This window comes from Halichoeres trimaculatus, unplaced genomic scaffold (assembly GCF_033239565.1).
Source record: "Halichoeres trimaculatus isolate MK-OKI-2021-1 unplaced genomic scaffold, fHalTri1.1 fHalTri1_scaffold_7, whole genome shotgun sequence".
Classification (NCBI taxonomy): Eukaryota; Metazoa; Chordata; class Actinopteri; order Labriformes; family Labridae; genus Halichoeres; species Halichoeres trimaculatus.
In genome coordinates, this window is record NW_027437185.1 from 25183939 (window position 1) to 25205743 (window position 21805).

The 21805-nt window shown below is 40.6% G+C and overlaps 1 protein-coding gene across 1 annotated transcript; it reads right to left on the bottom strand.

Moving 5' to 3' along the window:
• Positions 1 to 1684: 1684 nt before the first annotated feature.
• On the bottom strand, positions 1685 to 21645 carry vimr2 (vimentin-related 2). The gene is made up of 10 exons (XM_074674571.1): positions 21542 to 21645; positions 21229 to 21373; positions 20958 to 21116; positions 20654 to 20773; positions 16073 to 16168; positions 13575 to 13706; positions 11479 to 11610; positions 5922 to 6032; positions 5669 to 5793; positions 1685 to 3025 (listed from the first exon to the last, which is right to left on the bottom strand). The coding sequence occupies exons 1-10, from the start codon at positions 21643 to 21645 to the stop codon at positions 2983 to 2985; spliced, it is 1167 nt and encodes a 388-aa protein (XP_074530672.1). The 3' UTR covers positions 1685 to 2982.
• Positions 21646 to 21805: the final 160 nt, after the last annotated feature.

Here is a 21805-nt window from a genome sequence, read left to right on the forward strand (position 1 = left end):
AAAACTAAGTTCTTAGTTTGTAGAAACATCCTTGTTCCAGTGCATTCATGATTCTTGATTGACTCTGCCATCGGTTATTTATATGTAGTCATTCATATTTATATATTGGTTCAAAAAAATAGATGGATTTTTTCAAGAGTTGTCGGGGCCCACAACCTCACTCGAGAGCATTTCTCATGAGTGCTTACAGACGTAGGTTACAAATGCTGTCCCCCAGGATTTGTGGGTCCTTTGATAATAACCCTCACTGGTTTAAACTGCAATATCTTTCATTTTTTGCTTTCATTCAATGGAAATTTACAGAGAAATCTCAGAAACAGATTCCTGCCCCCTCTCAGCTCTGATTGTTTGGAGATAGGAGAAGTAACACCAATGAATGCAGAGAATCTCCAAATGCTAGAGTTCATGGATTTTGGACAGTTAGCGCAGATAACACGTAACTGCCCTGATTTGTATACGAAACAGGTATCGCAAGTGCAAAAAAAAAAAGAAAGTTGTCCATGGACATTGACACAGGCCCCAGTCTTTCTAAAATTATTTTTTCCTTTAATTTTTCATTGATCATGTCACTTTAATGGTTGAAATGTGAACACATATTTCTTTCCAATTTCAGTACTTTCTATTTTTTCCCTGGAGGAAAATCTCCACAACTTCCCAGATTTTTCTCAAAATTTGAAACAGACATTCATGGGATGCAAAGAATGCACCTAGAAAAGATTGAAATCACCTCACTATTGTAGTTGATTGAACTTTTGGGGGGATGAATCAATGCAGAACTTTTTGGACATTCATTAACAACTCAGTTTAAATAACTTTAGCGCTCTCTTTGCCTAACTGTCCCATACTTTGAATTTGGACTCGGACTTGGCGTACTATGATGGTGAATTAGCATCTTCTAGCATAGTCATTCATCAATATAGCTTTGTTCTCAAGTCTGGTTCTAGTGTGTTTTGAGTTTATGTTATACAGGTAAACAAAAATTATAAAAAGCCATAGGATGAAACAAAAAATGCAGTGGGAATCAGTTCCTTTCTTGGGTATGAAGAGCAAGTGTATAAATTATTTAACCAGATAGGAAACCCATTGAGATCTAGAGCTCTTTTGCATTATGCTGGTTAGAGTGTGACTGGCTTGATATATTTATTCTTTCCCCACACTACCAAGAAAGTATTATTTTCCCATAATTTTAAAGTATATTAGATTTGATTGCTTGATCAGTGTTTTTTGGGGGTCATGTGGAAGGGTTGAATTTGACCCTCTGGACCCTTTGCTTATATAGCTGTCTTAGCACTGGCTTCTGTAAAGTCTCACATCTACAAAAGCAGGATAGATGATGAACTTCCTGTAAGTCCAAATATAACTATTCTGGTTTTGTCTTTTTCATGCATTTCCTGGATTTCAGTACAATCACCCGGCTTTCCTCTCAAGCCCCGGCAGAAAAGATAAAAGAGGAAAAACACGACAGTTGGAGGAAGACGATTCTTTGAGATATTTTCACATCCACCACACACAAAGACAGAGCAGTCTCATGACATCAGCAACACTGGGAGGTTTGTTGGCTTTTATTCAAAATTTATCAGGCGCTTGGGGGAAATGACGTCTTTCAGCTCATCTCCTTTGAGGTCATGATTTCACTCTTTTTCTGTTAGAAAAACAGAAACAGCAGCTTCCTCCTGAGCCGGCCATGTTTCATGTCTGGACCAAACAGTCACTCCAGCCTCACAGCCCCGGCCCGTCCTCCAGATACTCAATTATTACAGAGGCTAACTCCTCATCACTGTGAGTGCAACGAGTGTGGCTAATCTTATCTGATTTGTTATTAGGCACATTTTTCATCTTTATGGCAGAGCTAACAAGCCTTTGAGATTGTTAATAGCTGGGAATGTTCAAATCCCACGTAATGCATGAAGATGAATGAAAAAGGATGACTGAACATAAATCACTCTGCTCTCTGAATAGTTTTACAGAGCAGCGAGAGTCCTAAGCCCAATGATTCATATGCAGTTCTCATGAGAGCTTCACAAAAGAAATCACACTGTACAGGGTGATCTCTCAAGCAGCTACTTTTATTGAATTTAAAGCTAGAGCACATTGTGACGCTTGTGTAGCAGAAGCAGGGACCTGAAAATGGTTTATCACAGACAGCTTCAAGTCATGTTGAAAATAAGGAAAAGATTACAGAGGAATGTGTTACCAAATCCTTCTAAATTGGGATGTTGCTTTTCGAAGCAGAGATGATGAATCGCACACTGTTCTTAGAGAAAGATCCAGGTGCTCATTTTGTCAGCGCTGCGGTAAAACAACTTCATGAGCCATTTGAAAAGCAAACACAGTTGACTTTCAGCTATATGTAAAAAACCAACATGTATGCACAACTGTAAAAGCAAAGAGAGAGAAAGTGGGGGGGCTTTAAGTTACCAAAGAGAGAGCTGTCGATATGTTTGTTAACAGTGATGGGGTCAAAGGTTAAGAGCCAGTAATCAGACAGAGTTTGAGTGATGGGAGAGGTGGCTGCTCAGCTTCAGTGTGTGTCTCTACTGGTGTTTCTGTGTGTTTATGTGGAATTTGTTCAACAAAGAGAGGACACAACATTTATGAATCATATCAAGGGAGCTGGTGATGATAAAACCCACTTAAAGGAAACATCCCTGCCAGACACTGAATGGATACACACTCATTGCAGACGCACACACACACACACACACACACACACACACACACACACACACACACAGCCGGCCTCCCACTCGTTTAGACAGCTCCATCTTTCTTTGAGTCTCGGGGTCATCTGCCAGTGACCTGTTATCAACCGCACGGATTAGGGCCTCCAGACCGCATTAATCTGTCATGATAAGTTTACATCTGCTTCAACTGCTGCATCAGTACCTCAGGCTTCCTTCTATGGCTGGCTGAATGAGGATTTTGCTTTTTTCTTGTGTATACTCTGTGCTCTCTGTGTGTGGTGAAGCATTCAGCTTTGAGTCACAGGTTGCACAGCCTCTCCTCCTCTTCCTCCACCAGACTCCTAAGTGGGAGAAACACAAAGCACACAGGGTGAAGGTGAGCAATCTAAAAAAAAAATCACAGGTAGTGCTGATTGTTTTTATGGTTCAGTCAAGTTCAGCAGTGTCATGAGGTTTCCGGTTCATTCTTGGTTTTAGAGTGTGAAGATTATTTTTTGGTCTTTTTCATGTCTTTATCCAAAGACGCAGCAGCCAATACATACATATACTACATGTTGGTTTTCATATGTATCCTGCTCTATCTACTTAATTGGTGTGAAGTTGGAAATACAGGCTGTGACTGGCCTGTATAAAATAAGCAAAAGAAGACACTGGATCTTATAATATCAGGAATTTTCTGGGTGGCGTTTCCACAAAGACTAGTTAGCCCTAGGTCAAATTAGCATTTTAGATTTTTAATGACTCAGTTAGACACAGTTCTCTCTGATATTTGCAAACATTGAGACTCAAGGATATCCTTACTTGTACATCAAAGGAGTACATTTGGAAATAACAAAGTTAATTGGTCAAACTTGTGCAAAAGCTGCAGAGATTGGTGCATTAGCTGAATTACAAATCCACAACTTTCTGCAGGGACTGATTTGTGTTTGTTTGCATTTTAGTGCTGGAGGAGTTTTTAGATTGTTACAGCTAAAATGGCTCAACAGCTTGAATAAAAGCATTTTTGGGCCAGAAAACCAAAACAGTGAGTTGAAATTGAGTTCAACTGTAAAGTATTGATCATGAAAACCACAGAGCAGTTGTCCAAGGCTGTAAGATGTTTTTGGTTTGGATCAATCAAATTGTGTGTTTCCACAAGAAGGATCTTGTCTTTTGTTGACCTACTTGTTGCCATGTCGTACAGCAGTATGAGCAGACCACAGTGAGCAGCAGAATGAATTACAGTGTAATAATGTTCACATTAGCAGTAAGCGAATGCAGAGAGCATCTGCTGTAACTGCTCCGAGATGCTTTCACAGGCGATAAGCCACCCGGTAATGGCAGCCTGGGGTCATCAGGGTCTGTTGCACAGACAGTTTTCTACAGCATGGAGAGGACAAACAACCACCATCTTCATTTCTAATTCATGGTTTTAATCATGGGGAACAAAACATCCAGTAGATTAAAAAAGGGAAAAGTTGGCATGGACTGTGTCTTTGCAGATTCTTAAATGTCTTTGGGACAGTCTGTTCTTAATGTCAGGGAATTAAAACTGTGGAGAATCTGGAAATGTGTTTTAAGGGAGGGCAGACATTAACAAACTGGTGTGGAGAAGCGCTGGCAGCGACCCAGCACACAGCGCTGACAGTGTGAGGTCCTCTTTGCCCATTCTAATGAGGCATTGTGAGCTCAGGTCTGCAGCAGGGCCCCCTGGGGGAGGGGTCACGCTTAGTAGAGAAACCTGGAGGAAGTTTGTGGCAGCGAAATGACATGGCTGAAGTGCGTCACTCCACATACCAGGATGACAGCTGCTTAAACAACTTCAGGGGAAGGTAAAGATGATAATGAAATGTCTTCGAGGTGACATACAGGAAGCTGCATCATACTCCAGAGCGGTTTCCTGCAACCACTGAAAGCCTGTGATGTCACTTCTTTGTTTGTAGGAAGATATTATTATGACCTGTGCTGATGTCCAGGTGGCATACAAGATGCTTGGGCAGCTGTAGCCTGAACAGGATCTTGGGGAAATACTTAAGGCACTCGTCATGACGATGCTTTTGCAGAAACGTCTTGTTTACGTTGCGGAATCTGTGACAATGGACACGTCATTTGTGCTTTGTGATTCACTCAAAAAGAACGCAAAGAATGTCACACTTGTACAAAGAATCAAGGTAAACTTTGTAAAATCTAATGAAATGATCTCTAACTTTGCTCTCATATAAAGATCCATTGCAAAGTTTGAAGGTTTATTACTTGGGTAAGGGTCTATCTGCTTTCATTTGACAACCTACCTACCGCAGGAATAGAAATCAGCAGACCTTTTCATTGCAATCAAAAACTGCAGTAGTTGACTTTCTGACTGGAACACCTCAAAAAGAGAAAGACAAACTAATCAGTGAAGCCACCTGGTGCTGTGTTTTTGTTGGAATTAAAACCTGCTTGTTTTCCAGCAGACACGGCTGTCCATCACCTGCCTCAAACTGTCAGTTCAAGTCGTCCTTTTGACTGACAATCTCGCCAACAGTTCAACCGCTCCATCCAAAGTTTCTTATCTTCTCTGGTATAATTGCAGCGTGCGGTTCGTGACACACAACGCTGGCTTCTAATGTAAGAATAATATCCCGCAGCTCTGTTTAAAAGGGGGTGAGTGTTTGATTGACCACTGTGAGGGATGTATTTATGGCGGCACTTCATTAGAAAGTGAGTCAGAATTAGTGCAGTATAGAGCGTTACATCACACTGTGTCTTTTTGTTGAAGGGTTGTTAAAGAAAAGAAGAAATGTTGACTAAAACTTAACAGCCCAATGTTATCAAAACAAATGATGTTGAAAAGTTTGGAGTTAATATAATTTTACTCACAGTTAGGACACTTTTTTTAATCTTTCCAAGCTGACCTAACCATCTCTTTTTGTCTTCAAATCATAAAACATGAGAGCGTCTTTGGGACAGTTTTAAACAAACAGAATAAAACACTGTTTAATCAGATGTTCCAAACACCAGCTGACCTGTAGGCAGTGATCTCCATTTCTCTCGCCATCTTCTCACTGAGCAGCACCTCATATTCTTCACACTGCTCTGACATCTGCTCATGAAAGTCAGCCTCCTGGTGCCGCATTTCATCTATGGTACACTGAGAAATACGCACACACACACACACACACACACACTCACACAGTAAGTATAAACAGGGTGAGATGAAATGACAGAATTAGTCCAAACCACTGATCTTTTGCATCATCAATCATTCTCCTCTCAGACCTCCAGCTCAGTGATCTGGTCCATGTACTCAGCCTTCTTCATCTCGACCTCATCCTCCAGCTCCTCGTTACACTTCTCCAGCTCAGCCAACTCCCTTTGCAGCTCAGATATCTGCAGGACAACAAAAACATACAGAAATAGTTGCTATATCATGCAAACAAAGATTTCTCCTTCATCGTCAGCTATGAAGCTGCCCTGTGATGGTACTGTTTGTCATCTCTCTTGAAAGATGAACTAAAATAACATGTATTTGTTTTCCTTTGTCTTTCCATTCAGCATTATCATACTGTATGATTGAAACTAGTTAAATAAAGTGCTTGCAAAGCTATTATCATTCACCTTTGGCTCTGCTTGATGTGGTTCTGCCAGTTAGTCAACTTTGACAAGTCAGACCAAGTTCATGAACAAAGTGAGAAGATTTGGCCTTTTACACATCAGTATGTGAGATCTGCATCAGTGAGCATGTTAACTTGCTACTGTTCAGCTTAAAGCTGGTTCATGCCAAAGAACAGCCTTACAGAAGAGTTGGCATGACTTCAGACTCCCAGTCTGGTTTGCTAGCAGCTAACTAAAACATCAGAACCAGAATCAGAATCACCTTTATTCGCCAAGTAATTTCAAGAATACAAGGAATTTGACTTCGGTTTAAAACTGCACTCTCTCAGTACAACTGTTGTGAATGGAAAGACACTAAGAGAAACACTAAATATTAAAAAAAAGTAGACAAAATAGAGCTTATGTAGTAGGAAAAATAATAACAATTACAATATTAAACCAGCATCAGCAAAATTGGAGATAAAGTTAGAGGAAAGTATTTTCTATCTCTGCTCATGAAATTATTGTGACAATATGAAACGTTCTTTACAGACAAGGTTCTAATGCTTTTAGAACTCTATTGATCAATGTCTTCCAAACATATCAGAGTGAAAGTTAAAAAATCACAATAATTTCATGAGAAAAAGGAGAAAATATTTAATTCTAAATTTTTGGGCAACTATGTTTGTAGCTGAAAACAAAAAAGAGAGGACAGAGTTAAGCAATAAGTGAGTCCATGTTGTGAGCATAGACTGTAAAATATGGGTGTAGCCACATTGAAGTGACCCTTTTGATGCTGAAGCATCTTGAAGCCTAATGATGGAAGTCATCTTAAAGAGTTTACCATTAAAAAAGAAAAAAGAAAAATGAAAAAAATCAGGACCAACCCTTTTTGGGAGTATCATCTTTTTTAAAGGGAATCCCAGTCAGACAGTTACAAATGGATCAACAACAATACAATATAAGAAAATATATAAAACAAATATCACTATTCTGGTATTCAGACAGACAACCAATACAAAACAAAAACTCAAAAAACTAAACCAAAAGAGAAGCAGGTCAGAAAAATAAGCTTTATAAAAATAAACTTAATCTCAGCTCACCTCAACTGTTTTTTAAGAAAGATATGATTTGTTTAGACTCAAACTGTTTTCGAAGCAGGCTGTCAGTAAGTTTAAATTTCTATGACAGTGCACTTTTTAATACGATTACTGATTGGAGATTTCTTTGGGTTTTGGAATTAGACTCAAGTGGACACTTAAGGGATTACATTTTTTTTCACACTCACGCTCAAGTATCATTTTCCATTTCATAGAATAACAGTGGGCATCTGGTGAGGATGCCTCCTGGACGCCTCCCCTGGGGCGGTGTTTGGGGCATGTCCAGCTGAGAGGAGACCCCAGAGTGGACTTAAGACACGGTGGAGAGATTATATCTCTCGGCTGGCCTTGGAACGCCTCGGTATCTCCCCAGAGGAGCTGGAAGAAGTGACCAGGGACAGGGGCCACTGGTCTTCACTGATGGCATTGCTGCCCCCACGACCCTACTCGAATAAGAGGTGGAAGATGGAATGGAATGAAATATAACTGTTCGGTTGAAAAGCAACTGTATAATACCAGAGACCGAAACCAAATTTGGAAAATCACCAGTTTCCAGAAAGGGCTGTCAGCGCCAGAAGGCATCATGAATTGAAATCAAATCAATTCATCTTGGAGTGTTTTAGAAATGAGATTGAGAGCTGGCCTAAAAAAACAGCTGCATTTTGAAAGAAGAGCTTCAACTGTGTGTAGGTGTGTGTGTGTGTGTGTGTGTGTGTGTGTGTGTGTGTGTGTGTGTGTGTGTGTGTGTGTGTGTGTGTGTGTGTGTGTGTGTGTGTGTCTGTCTGTCTGTCTGTCTGTGTGCGCTTGCTGTGTGATGGTCTGTATTGGGTCCTTGTTAAAATGCCCCCATGAGATACACAGGATCCACTCTCAATCCTCCTGATTGTCACTGCCATATACGATGATGTATGATGACGGTTGTTGATTTACAATTTCAAATATTTTTTCTTTGGAATTAACACTGAACCACTAAATATTTTACACATAACCCTATTGAATTCCACAAACACACTCATACACTGTCTTGGAACTGTCTAGGAACTACACGGTGCCGGACCCCCCCGGCCTGTTTGATGGTCACGTCTGGCCCGTGTATTTGAAACACAAGAACATCCCCAACCTACACAGAGACAACAGGTTTCTTTGCTTCAACCACTAACTCTCAGTGCTGTGGTGTCCTCCCGTGAGTAATTACAGCAATCACAGAAGTTTAACAATTCGCTGTCACAACCAGATGGGGATCCAGGCGGCCATGTCATCTTACAGCGAAATCATGTGAGCGGAGGAAGAAATGGTTACAGCGCACAATCTGATGATTACTCCCCCAACCTGGTCGAGTCATTTACTCACACACTCCTCTGCTCTTCCTGGTGTGATGAGTGTGGTCTAACCATGCGTGTGTATGTGAGTACTGTTCTACAACCCCATCAGTGCCTTCTCTATTATATACATCCCTGTGTCAGGGCCGATTTCACTGCAATCTGTTTGTTTGGCCACGTTGTGTCTCGGTGAGAAACCAGACCCGAGGCGTCCATCACAGGCAGAGGGAGGAAACAGAGCAGATCAGGCCGAGCTGTCCGATCCGTCAGGCTGGGCTGAGCCGAGGATTGTGCGCTGCATGTTAGAGAGAAGTAGATGATGTTGGGAGAGCTCTGCTGTGGTTACAGAGGCTCACTGTTTATTTAGAGAGCTGGAGGTAGAGCTGCGGTAATGAGAACCAAACCACCATGTTTGTGACAGATGTGGTGGTTAGCCTAGCTCTCACCACTGATGGATGTTAAAGAGCAATGTGAGTGTTTCCTGGAGTCACCTGGTGCTTTAAACTGGAGTCTTTATTTCCTGATTTCTCTTTTTATTGAAGCCTCATATTTGATAATCATTCAAAGCTCCCTTTGCTTTTCCAGAATTTTCTGCCTACTAGGATGAGAAACAACTGATGAAGGTTTATTTCAGGGGAAGTTTTCTGTCAGTGTAGTTTTGAGACATTTATGACACCACAGGCGCTCTACAAGACTTTACTTAATAACTGAAGATGTGCAGGGACATAAATCCTGTCTGAGCTGAAGCCAAGCCCTTCACATCTCCTGCTGAAAACGTCCGCAGAGTGAACACTCTGGTCAGCAGGATCTCCAACACTGTTGCTCTGCTGTCACTCATCTGCTCTGCACTCCCCTCGCCTGCTGTGGGAAATATTTACCATTTAGTCTGATTTAAGGGCTGATGGCTGACGCGGAGCTGGCTGTGGGTTGTAAGACTCCTCTTAACTTTGTCAGTTAAGAGGTGGGAGATGTGAATCAGTGAGATTTAAATGGTGTGTAACTGTCAGACTTAAAGAGTCATTTCACTTTAAAGGCAAGCTTTTTTCCCCCTTACCAGTAAGTAGCATCAACTAGTCATGCAGTTTGGTAACAGACATCAGCTTTAAGATTTAAAATTCCTAGCAGTGTTTTGTTCATGCTAATAGTATTAAAATGTCATTTAACCAATTCAACCAATGTTCCCATCAAAGAAAAATGCCCTAATTCTTCCCATAGACTGTATATAGAGTGGACAGCGTGGCTTCGCCATTTACCATTGTACGGTTTTGAAGCCCAAATACTGCCGTCACAGGCGCAGCCATTGATAGCCATTGAGTTTTTGAGAGACTAATCTCTTCTTGGCTCTCCCTCTTGACATATTTTACAATCCCCGAAAAAAATACACAAGAATGGGAGCTGTCAATCATCGTTAAACATAATGTAAAACCTCATTTTTGACCTCTTATGACAAATGAAAAAGAAACTTTTCCAAAAAAAAGGACTTGAACACAAGGCAGCCAAATAATTTCTTCAAACCACCACAACAGTCAGAGAAACATTTCTACGAGGTGTATTAATTTTTCTAAATTTTGAACACAGCCCATCTGGAATGACTGGAGAGCTGGATTTTTTGACCTATACTGCAACCAGTCACCAGGTGGAGCAGTTTTTGTGGCGATCTCACTTCAAGCAGAGCAAGATGACGTCCATTTACTATCAGCATAGGCATCATTTCAATAGTTTGAAACTCCTGAACCAGGAATCCTACTAGGAGCTCAACACACTGCTTCACTAAAGCTATCAGGCTAGTATAGTTTAGCACAGGGACTAGCAGTATTTCTCTATCGCAGTCCATGTGCAAACACTTTTCAATTTCCATCACTGCCTAGATGAGCAAAATCAGAGGTAGCAGCCTACACACTGCCACTGGCAATTTTAGTGGATATTAGGATTATGCTGTAACAAAAATCAGTTTCCTTTCAAGGAAGCATCCCTGCATCTTTGGCCAGATGCCTACTAAGACAAGCGTACATGTTTGAGCCACTTGCTGTATATCAATAAGGATCGTCTTTCCACTGTAAGATGCGACGCCAAAATCCTGCCTGAATGAATGTTGATGTACTGATCTGTTGTTAACACACACACAAAAGCAACATCACACCCTTTCTGTTAAGCAAAGCACACTTTTTTTCTCAGCTATACAAACAGCAAGGATTTCTCAGGTTTGGTCAAGACCACACCAGAACAGATTGTTGTGATAATTTACGTTTTCATGAAGTCATCGTCTTGTCTGTGTTTATTTAATTTTCTGCCTCTGTTCTTTGTCTGCTTTGCTAATCTGGAAGGAAAACCTCAGGGCTTCCATTTCCAATCATGATGTCACATTCCCTCTCTTTCGCATAAATTAAACAAGTGAAATAATAAACCTTAATCTACTGATTGGACTTATGCTAAACCCATACACTCAAAAAACTTCCTTGGTTTCTTCAAGACAATCTTATATCAAGAAACTTGTCAAGAAATTTTCTTAGCCCCATTGGAAGTTTTTTCCCCTCCCTGCAATCAATTCAGACATCATTTATGCCATTAAACCTCCTGAAATCAGACCCTTTTCTGGACTTGTTGGGTAAATGTGGCTAATATTTAGTCTTACAAGACAACTTTTACTTAGAATAGGACATTAACACTTGCTTGGGTTTCAGTCTTTGCGGTAAAGTGTATCATTCCAAGATGTTTGCATGCTTGTTTCTCTCATATTAATATCTTAAGTTCTGTTTTTCTTTTTTTTTTCTTTTCATCATGATTTGTGTGAACCAACCCCAAGAATAAAGAGTGAGCACTCACCAGAGTCTTCAACTCACTGCTGTCTTTTATCTTTGACAGGTCGCTGACTCCTGACACTCCTGTACCTCCCACTTCCAGTTGTTTTCCATCACCTCGGGGAACCACAGCGGAAGAGGCAGCACCACACTTGAACTGCAGGGACACAAGATGACAAATAAGTGCACTGTGAAAGTTTTAGGTACCAAAAAACACTGTGACCTTTAAAGTTAGAGTCTAAGAGGACCTTGGAGGATGGTACTTTCTTTTGGGTAGACGAGTGCACTTTGACAGAGAGCAAAGAGCAATCAGAGCCCCTCAGACCGGCTAACAGTTAGAGCTCTTCTTGTGTTCACCACAGCTCTGATTAGAAGGAACAAATGCAGCTGAAACGAGCATCATGAGGGTGTACAGGTGTCTGGGAGTCAGCCAGCAATCACCATTACTGTTCAAACCCAGTGGCAATCATTTCAGCATTGAGACAATTATGTGGCGTAATCGAGGCCAGCCAGGCACAGACAGCATGGTGTCCAGCTGGCCAGAGATGAGACCAGACAGGAGGGAGAGAGGGAGAATTAGGGGTTTTAGAAAACAAGAAACACACCTTCACATCTAAACAGACACATAAATACAGATATGCGCCAGATACCCTTCAGCTAAGCCTCCAAATGAAGGACACACTCTCATACACACACCAGTGTCCACTCTGGTGCCGCTGAGGAGCCTGGGAAGGCAGCCAGCAGTGTGATTACAGCCCTGACCTCTGAACCAGGCAGACATTCTCGCCCCAGAGGAGGTCAGACCCACCGGAGCTATAGTCTGACCCCAGTGCAGAACCACTTTGCTTTCACTAAACACACACACACACGCAAACACATGCACAAGACTGACAAAGATATTCTGTTCTGGTTCCTGTTCTGTTCCTCTGATTCTCAAGTTCTTCCCTGGTGTTGTGTTAAGAAGGAAAGAAAACAACAGGGAGTTTGGCTGTGTGATTTGTGAAAGTTGAGATTTACATCTGGATGTGACCGAGCGGTTTCAGAGGGAGCCAGACGATGAAGTGATGAAAATAGCAGAGGTCAAGTGGTCAGCAGGAGGATGGACTCACAGCTGGATACCTAAAGGTTTCTTCTGGGTTTCTTTGTCTAAGTTAAACTACTTGGATGAGGGAAAACACACACTCAATATCTGACATCCTTAAAATATCCATCATAAAGTTTTTTTTTTCTCTTCAGCAGAATGACACTTATCACTAATATATCATTTTGTGTCTAGATTCATGCTTGTGTATCAATATTTCAGTAAAATTTTACCGTTTTGGCTGCTTAAGGTTTACACATTGCTCACGGTAGAGAATCACAGTCCAGCAGTCCTCAATCTATGGGTCAGGGCCACTCAAAGGGTCACGAGATAAATCTTAAGGGTCATGAGATGATTGATGGGAGGAAAAGACAAGAAGAAATTCTGGTCTTTTATTTGGGTTTTCTTTGACCTTTGCTTTTTTGTGAATAGTGGATTATTTCAACAGTAATGCCTCCACATGAGAGAGTTTTTCTTTATCAGAAACTACCACCAACTCAAAGACTTTGTTCCTACCTATCTGATTTTAATGCACAATTTCAACCAACATTGCTTGAGCTACCTTTGTTGTAGCATTTTTCCTTGTGTATTATCTTATTTCAGGGTTTTATGGGTCTTTATAAAGGTCCATCTAAGGTCAAGCATTGCAAATGTGCTCAAGCTATAAACACTGTGATCTTGTCATTGAATAAATAAAAAAAGAGTATGATGAAGAGCTCCAACTAGATATCTTTTACCATTTTTAGACTGTTTAACAAGTCTTAAAGTTGAGAAAATCTGATTTCATACCATTGAAAATAATTCCCTTGAGTTTTATAAAGCAAATATGTGGTTGATAAAATAAAGCATGAAGTAAATAATCTTAAAACTGTGTTGCTCTGAATCCATTCATATGCATGAAAGTGTGCAGCCCAATGAAGAGCCAGACTTAGCTTTGTGATTCTAAACATGTCCGCATGCATGTTACAGTACGGCATGTGGCACAGAGCGCCGTCCACCTCCTGACATGTTTATGTGTTTTGTGCTGCAGCGTGCTCTACCTGGAGGCTCTCAGCCAGCTGGCAGTAGAACTCCTTTACATCCAAGGCCGGGCCGATGTCAGGACTGCCAAATTTAATAGACACCATGGCTCCTGTTGCTTGATCAGCTGGATACAGCAGATCCTCCACTTCCTGGCAGGACACACAAATAACACACAGCGGTCAAGTTTATTCTTATGAAATACTGAGAGGTTAAATATAACTAATGACATTTAATAGTATTGTTCTAAGGTTACATTTGGGGGTATTTGCATTAAATAACACTTCTTCACACACAGATCAAATATCCATTTACACTACAACTGATTAGAAGTGCAGTTTGAAGCACCTAACATGCAATCCTATCTTGTAGATACAACACATTTTGGCTTATGGCAAAACTTCATCACTTATTCATTTAACTTTAACTTACTGCTTAATTGTTCGGTAGAGCATTTTTTGAAGGCTCTCTCTCTCTCTCTCTCTCTCTCTCTCTCTCTCTCTATATATATATATATATATATATATATATATATATACTCACACACACACACATATATATATATATATGTATGTATGTGTATCTATATGTATGTATGTATGTATGTATGTATGTATGTATGTATAAAAATTCGAGGGGTTTCTGATCTTAGTGCTCCAACAACATAAAACGATTAATAATACATATATTCTTAACCTTTTTTTTCTTGGCTGGAACATTTAAGGGTTACAGATCAAATAGACTTCATATCCCTTGCATTGTAAAGTAACACAAAGGGTTAAAATTAATGAAAGTTAAAGGGTCAAATTGGAAATATACAGTAATGAAGTAAATATTTAATAAATGTGATAATATATGTAATTTTTGAAAAACTTAAGACTTTTTTTGCATCAATTAGTAAAGAAAGAGAGAGGCAGGAAATGTAAGGAGAAATTGTGCTAAGGAATTATCAAGTAATGTTTAAATATTTGATGAAAAAAACAAAATAAAAAAAACAAGTTTTTTCATGCAGTAAATAGTACATTATGGAGCAGTGATGCCTGATAAAATCTGATCTAGTCATGCTTTTTCTAAAATTAAATGTACCATTCAATGTGACTTTTTGTGAATTATTTTTGAAACTTGCCCCTCACAGCAGGTAGAGGCATAAAAGAATAGAATATAGAAAGTTAGTCTTGATGCTGATGCTCTGGTTTGCTTACGCAGGTCATAATACAGGCATTGCCTCTGATTTCAGTCTGTTTCACAGCCACAACCAAAACTCCTCTGAGGGGCATTAAGTGTCACAGGTGCACACATGTGTCACTTTAGAGTGAAATGCTCATTTTTACCACAGTCTGTTGCCAATGCTGTAAATATATGTAGTAAAGTAAAGAGTAAAATTTGTGTCTGCAGTAGATGTATACCATGGCAGAAATGGAGCCAATCAAGAATCTCTCTAATGAGTATTATGATCCTTATTACTATCCAGTTAGTGCATGTTTTATGTTACACCTACACACATCTGAAACCTCAACATATGTGTCTTCACCTTTCAATATGAACCCCTTTCAGTACAGGTACGAAGAGAAATGAAGTGTTGCAGAGCTGCAGTGGCAGCCTTACATTTCCCTCCTGTTCCCTCCACCTAAATAACGACATGGCCGCCGTCAGGGGAATATGGGCTATCTGGAAGTGCTGATAGTGGCAACAGTTAATAAAACAAAGGGAACTTCTGTTTTCATTTGGTATTCAGCCGCATTTCCCGGACTGTGAGTTATCGAGCGTGTCCCAGAGGGAGTGTGTTAAATGCCGGGCAGCACGGCTCTGCAGAGAAAAACACAGAGTGATGGAGCTGGTCCTGCTTCAGCTGCCTACAGCCTCCAGCTCTGCTGCTGTGGCGCGTCTGTCATCTCCTGGTGAGGTGGAGAATACTGTGGAAGGCGGAGTGGGTAGGCAGTGGGTGGGTGTGATTGAAGCAGTGGATCATTTGCTGGAGTTCAAAGAGAAGGCTGACTCAAATCACTTTTTTAAGATATAGAAATTCAGACACGTGTCTATCAAAGATGTGAAACTGTAAATTACTTTGGAGTAAGTATTCACACACTAAACAGTAGCTCAACCTACAGTCTGTAAATCCTTGAGTGTTTGGCACATCAAACTGTTTATAGACTTATTTTATGTAGATTAAACAAAACAGCTTTAAATGGTAATGAAGTGAGCTTTAACTGTGATAGTTTTTTTTCCTACTCAGAAGGAAAACTTAGAGGCATATCCATGCTGAACTATTGCTTTAAAAATGTTTCATTAGACTGCATTTCTTGTGTTTAAAAGCTCTCAGCATATGTTTCTGTTGAGCGGGCTGTTTTTGGCTCCTCAGCAAGGTGACCCGGGTCATCACAGCTGTGTTTGTCGCCACAGGCCTGGGCATTCCTCCAACACTCCTGTCTGACCTAAGTGCTACATTTTGAGCCATTTCAGGGCTGTTAAACTTCCCCTGTTTCATCACACTGCAGACATACATCCCCCACTTTCCTACCGTCTTGTGTTGGGACTCCATGTTAGCCAGCTGCTCCTCATAGATATCCACTTGCTCTCTCAGTGCCAAAGCCTCTGCTGTTATAGCATCCACCTCCTGCAGAGACAAATCAAGTTAAGAGAGAACAATGCTGAAAGTAAAAAACTAAGTTCAGGTTAATTTCTTTAGGTGTCTGAGAGGAGCACTGCAGACTGAGTAAATCACACAGCAGGTGGAGGAAAGGTAGAAAAAGTCTTTGTTTCTAGACTGAACAACCATTTTAAAAAGAACCATCAGCACCAGCACATCCACCTGTTTCACTGAACAGCCAGAAGACACTGCAATGCAGAGAAAGGGGAGGAGGAGGAAGATCAGGGGAGGCTAACCAGACACAAAAGCTCTGTCCACCAATCCATTTGGCAGCAGGGGGTCTCAGCTTATCTACTCTTTTTAAAGAAACACATTAATTGGTGTTTGATGCAATTACAGAGAACACATTTGGAAACATGCAGGGTTTGGCGGTGAAGTTGTGGATTCTTGCTGGGAGGATGACAACAGAGTTTTTGATGGATGGCTGAAAGAAAAAGTAGTTTGATTCTGCGTCATCAGCTTGTGTTTGTATATCAGCCAGCAAATGGAAACCATCCTAAATTTTTCTCTCACATTTTGAAAAATTATGTTGATTTTATTCATTTAGGGCCAATAGAACCCTCAGTGAAGACATCACAGATATAATTGCACATGATTTAGTTATCAGTGGAACACATGTCAGTTTTAGCATAGAGCTACAATAGTTTTTATCTGATAAAGTTTAAAATTCAATTTCACCTTAGCTCCAATTTTGTTTACATAAACTGGGAACAATACAGTTGAGCCACTGATCATTGTGTAAAAAAAGTTGACATTGACTGAAACAATATGTTTTTTTTAATTTTTTTGTTAAAGTGGTGTGTGTAGTGTTTATTCAAATTCTTTTTTAATGTCCAGAGCAGGTGAGCAGCTAAAGCAGCTAAAATAAAGCTTTGAATAAGTGAACTGCTTCCGATAAATTGCATTAATGCGGCAGGTTTTTCAAAAGCATTACAAATGAAATCAATCAGGAACTGCAAAAACACTGCAGTACCTTGAATGTCCACTAGAGGGTAGTTACAAAAGCAGAGGAAGCGCGCGGTCACACTGGCCATCCAAACCGTGCCGTGCTTAAGCACGATTGTCCCCCCGCAGTGCTGTTCCCCAGCTGAAGAGCACGGCCAGCGGTCACACTACTCCTGTATGATCCAGACTTTAGCAGGTATCACACACGCGCACGGCCCGCCTACGTCATCGTGAAGCATCTGTTTGATGAGTGCGATCTCATCAGATTCAGCACAATGAGACACAGACTTTTGGACTGATGGTGAGTCGTTTTCGCCCGACACAGCCCTATAACACCCCCGCTTTGTTTAAAATGATTGTCGAGAGATGCGCTCACGGTGATGATATGTAATGGATTGCACGCGCTGTCCGCGTGCTTGTGCTCGTGCATGAAGTAAACTGTGCCGAAGCCCACCTCTCCGAAATGTGCCAAAGCACGGAAGCAAATCATGCTTGAGCACGGCACAGTTGTGGTCACACTGGCCTTTCCAAACGTGCTTTAGGGCTGAAGGGTGCTTAGGCACGGCACAATTGGCCAATGTGACCCCGTGCGAATTCTCATTGGGTCCCACACTTTTTACAACATATTTAACATATTTACAGCCTGGCTACCTTCAAGCAGCTCATTTCTTTACTTATTTGCACTTAACTATCACTGTTTTTGTTGCGTAAGGCATCTATTGATGTAATATAACAGCTGAGATTTATGCATTCATTTGCGTAAGTGTTGATTGACAAGTTTGTAGCTGTGGAGAAAGAAAGACATAGGCCTCCCTCAGCTCTATATCTTTGCCTTTTTTAGGATGAACACTAGGTAGGTTGAGTCAGCATTTACAATATGATGACTGCTATCCATGGGCCTCAAAATGTCTGTTTGGAAACCAATGGATGACGTCACGGGGCAAGTCACTGATACTTTTTGAGAAACCCCAGCACTTTTGAACCCATGAGAATTGATTTTGTTGTGGCTTTGAAGCAGCAGACATAAATTTTGAACACAACACTGTAGGAGCATTTGATTTATTTGATGGGTTGTTGGTACCAAATACTGTTTTACTTTTGACAGTGAGCCTTTGAGGAAATATTTAATTTCTGATGGACTGTCATCTGTAAAGAGTCTAACATTCAAGAACTCTGTGGGTGGTTTGATCAAAAGTTAACATAAACTAGAGAAATAACCAAATGTAAACACATTTTAAATTAAAGTTACCTCACTCTTTTTAACCACTGAACTTAGCCCAGACAGACATTTGATTTTCAAAACAAATTCAGACACAGCAGGTGGTCCCATTTCGAGCTTGATTTGAAAAAAAAAAAAAAAAAATCACTGAAATGCAAAAACTGTTTGATAATGAAACTTAAGTGTTGAGCCAAAAATGTAATAAAAAATATAATAAAACCAAAAATGTAATAATGCAAAAAAGTTATTACATTTCAGGCTCAGCATCTTGTGACATTTCAGATTTTTACTTTTCTTTTCTTTTCTTTTTTTTCTATTTTACATTTTTTAAAAATAACATTTAGTACTTGCTTCATTTTGGGTCAGAGTTACTTATGACTGTCTAAAAGGCCCTTTTCAAATGTAGCCCACAGACACGACCTACTTTTTTAGCTAGGGAAAGATACATTCAGTGCATCCTTGATGGCCCAAGCCAGACTGTTTCATTTCAGTTCAGTCCGAGGGATCTAGACAAGCAATAAGACCTGACAGTCAAAGGCTTATTTAATCTAATACTACCGCTCTCCTTGATATCCCATTTAAAGAGCACCTTAAAGTTGCCAGGGCTTATGAGACAAGAGCCAGACTGATCACTTGGCCTCCTCTTTCATCTGCTTCTTTTTTTCTATTTGTATTTTACTGGCTGGTTTAGATAAAGTTGTTTTTGTAATGCTCCTGCGGTTGACCATAGCTACACAGGCCTAGTGATGCAAAACATGGCTACATCATAAAGACACCAGCCACATTGGAAGAAGAAAATAAGAAAAGGGGAAATTTGTGGGCCTTGAAAATTGTGCAGAAGTCGAGACTAAAAAGTCATCAGTTTACTGTAAAACAACCCAAACGTCTGCCTGCTGCCAGTCTACCATTATGTTCAGGGAACTGCAACTGTTGTGGGTAGCTGCTTCTCTCCTTCGCATCCCGCTCTTCCTTTACCTCCCTGCAGATTTCCCACCACGTCTTGTCTTCCTGCAGCTGCTTCCAATTCAAAACCAAAGATGTGAGCCAGCAGGAACATTACAGAACCATATTACCGCCTGTGTTACATCTGTAAGGGAGAAATTAAAGCCCCCCCCCCATGTGCATCTGGCTGGCTCTGGCATGTGTGATGGAGCAGAGGGTGTGGGGCTCAGGGCCGGCGTGGGGATATGTATAGGAAAAATTTGTGGCTCATGTTGCAGCAGGCAAACAGCCCAGACTGTGAGACTGCAGGAGATCAACATCCATTGGGTGGTGGTGCTACAGAGGAGCAGCTGTGGCAGGTTTCAGCTGATTCACCAGGAGAAAGAGGAAGAGCTGAAGGTTTGACAAAACTGCCCTCTAGTGTTGAACAGACTTCATCACAACTAAAAATGGATACTTTTTTATTCTGAGTCATATATAGAGATGCTACTTTTAAATATAGTTCGGAAGGGGTTAAAATGGATTGAGGGAAAGTGTTACATGTTGCATAATGGAAAATGTAGGATGGTGGTTTTTTTTTTTTTTAATTTTTTTTTTTTTTACTTTTTATGATGTTTAAAAATGTGTACTTCTCAAAATTTAGATGTTAAATCACAGCCATTATTATTGTTTCTTCATGGCATTGTGAGAAGTTTCATCATTCTAAAAACTTCCATCTAATGAGATAAGCATAATTTTTTAATATGCCCACAGTGCAAGGGGGACATTAAGCACTTCTGATGGGCTCAATATCTCAAAATTCGACAGTCCAAAGGACATTTTCCCAGTATTTTCAATGTTTTAGTGTTAACAGAAGACTAAAATACCCATACAACTTTCATCAAGCGGTCAATTCTAGTGTTTTTCTTGTTATGACTGTAGCATTAATGTGAGTGGATTGTGAGTATTGTTAGTCTGTTGACTCAGCTTTCAGCCAGAGCTTCTGTCTTTTTTTTTTTTTTAATCTTGTAGCCTGTTTTTTTTTTTTTTTTTAATTCAAATTGCAAACCTTTAGTGTTGAGTCGTTTTATTATCCGCCGTGTTAGGTTTCTAGATTTGTATTGTGGGATGGGAAATGTAAATTAGCTTGGGTGACATAATGATGTAGTGTAAGGGTTGGAACTCCATATTAAATTAGCGGTCATAATAATGGGGGAAAATCATGTATTGTCATTACTGAACCCATGTTCTCGGAATTTACATTTCAGACTCTATTTTGTAAAATTTATTTGTCTTGGTTAAAGGCTCAGGTACAGTGTTTCACTTGGTAGCCGAAAGAGATACTCTCTGTATTTAAAGCCTGTTACCTCAGCAACATCTTGTCGTCCCTGCTGGATGAGGATCCTCTGCTGTTCCACCTTCTCACACTCTTTCATCAAATGTTCAAGCTCTTTCCGCAGCTCCTGTGTGTCACACAGAATCTCATCCTGCAGAAATAAAAGACGGTGATGAATGTTGACAAGGTTATAAATCAGGCCTGCCTGTCAGTGTGCAAAGCAAAGTAAAATTGATGATAAGTGCAATGGACTGTCTATGACAAAGCCCAATTTTGGATAGTGACACACATAAAGGAACATGCAGCAGACACACCCAGCAACAGTGACACCCTACCCTCTCTCTGCGCAGTCTCTCTACCACCGCATCCAGACTGTTGTCAGGCACAACCACTGTGGAGGTGATGCTGGAGGAAGCTTGGCGGCTTTTCAGCTTCTCCTCGAGATCAACAATCTGACATTCAAGAGACTCATTTTCCTCCTCAAAACAGTGAGCCTAAAGGGCAATTAATTCACTTATTAAAATTCACAGCTTCATTCACAAACAATGACACATGACGGAGATAATTAGGCTTAGATCTGTGTCTTAGAGAGCAGTTGATCTTTACCAGTTTGATAAGTCTGACCAGGCGGTCATTGAGGGCAGCGATGATAGTACGGTCCTGAGTGAAACGGTTCAGACCCTCCTTGTTGAGCTCCTTGGCAGCTACAAAGTCTAACTTGTCACAGTCGCACTTGTCAACAGCTGCAGCTCTAAAAACATATTTAAAAAAATCTTCTTCAGATAATGGACGCCAAAAGTAAATACAACTGAGAGCATGCATCTCATATTTAGACAACAGAAACACAGTATTTGTTAAAAGTTGACGAAGTTTGAGCATCTTTTCAAACCCTCCTGTCGACCCAGCAACCCACACTGACCTGACAGAAGCCCGGTACTGCCCTGCACATCCCACTCCTCCATTTCGGCTCCAGTTAGCCTCCTCAAACAGCTTGCGGTAAGATGACACTCTGAGCATGGCCATTGCTTTCAATGAGCTCAAACTGCACAACAGGAAAAGGTGGCAGCAGGTCGATGGATGGGGTTTTATATTCACAGGGAATTAGAATGTTGCACTGAGGTGGAAGATCTCTCACAGGCCATGGAGTGGTCTAATTATAGGGTGGACATCAGCATGAAATGAT

Coding starts and splice junctions, on each gene's coding strand:
- vimr2 (XM_074674571.1), bottom strand. CDS start 21,645: ATGGCCATGCTCAGAGTGTCATCTTACCGCAAGCTGTTTGAGGAGGCT. Junction 16,169..20,653: donor GACGACAAGATGTTGCTGAG/GTAACAGGCTTT, acceptor TTGTCTCTGCAG/GAGGTGGATGCTATAACAGC. Junction 13,707..16,072: donor TGGAGTCCCAACACAAGACG/GTAGGAAAGTGG, acceptor GTGTCCTGCCAG/GAAGTGGAGGATCTGCTGTA.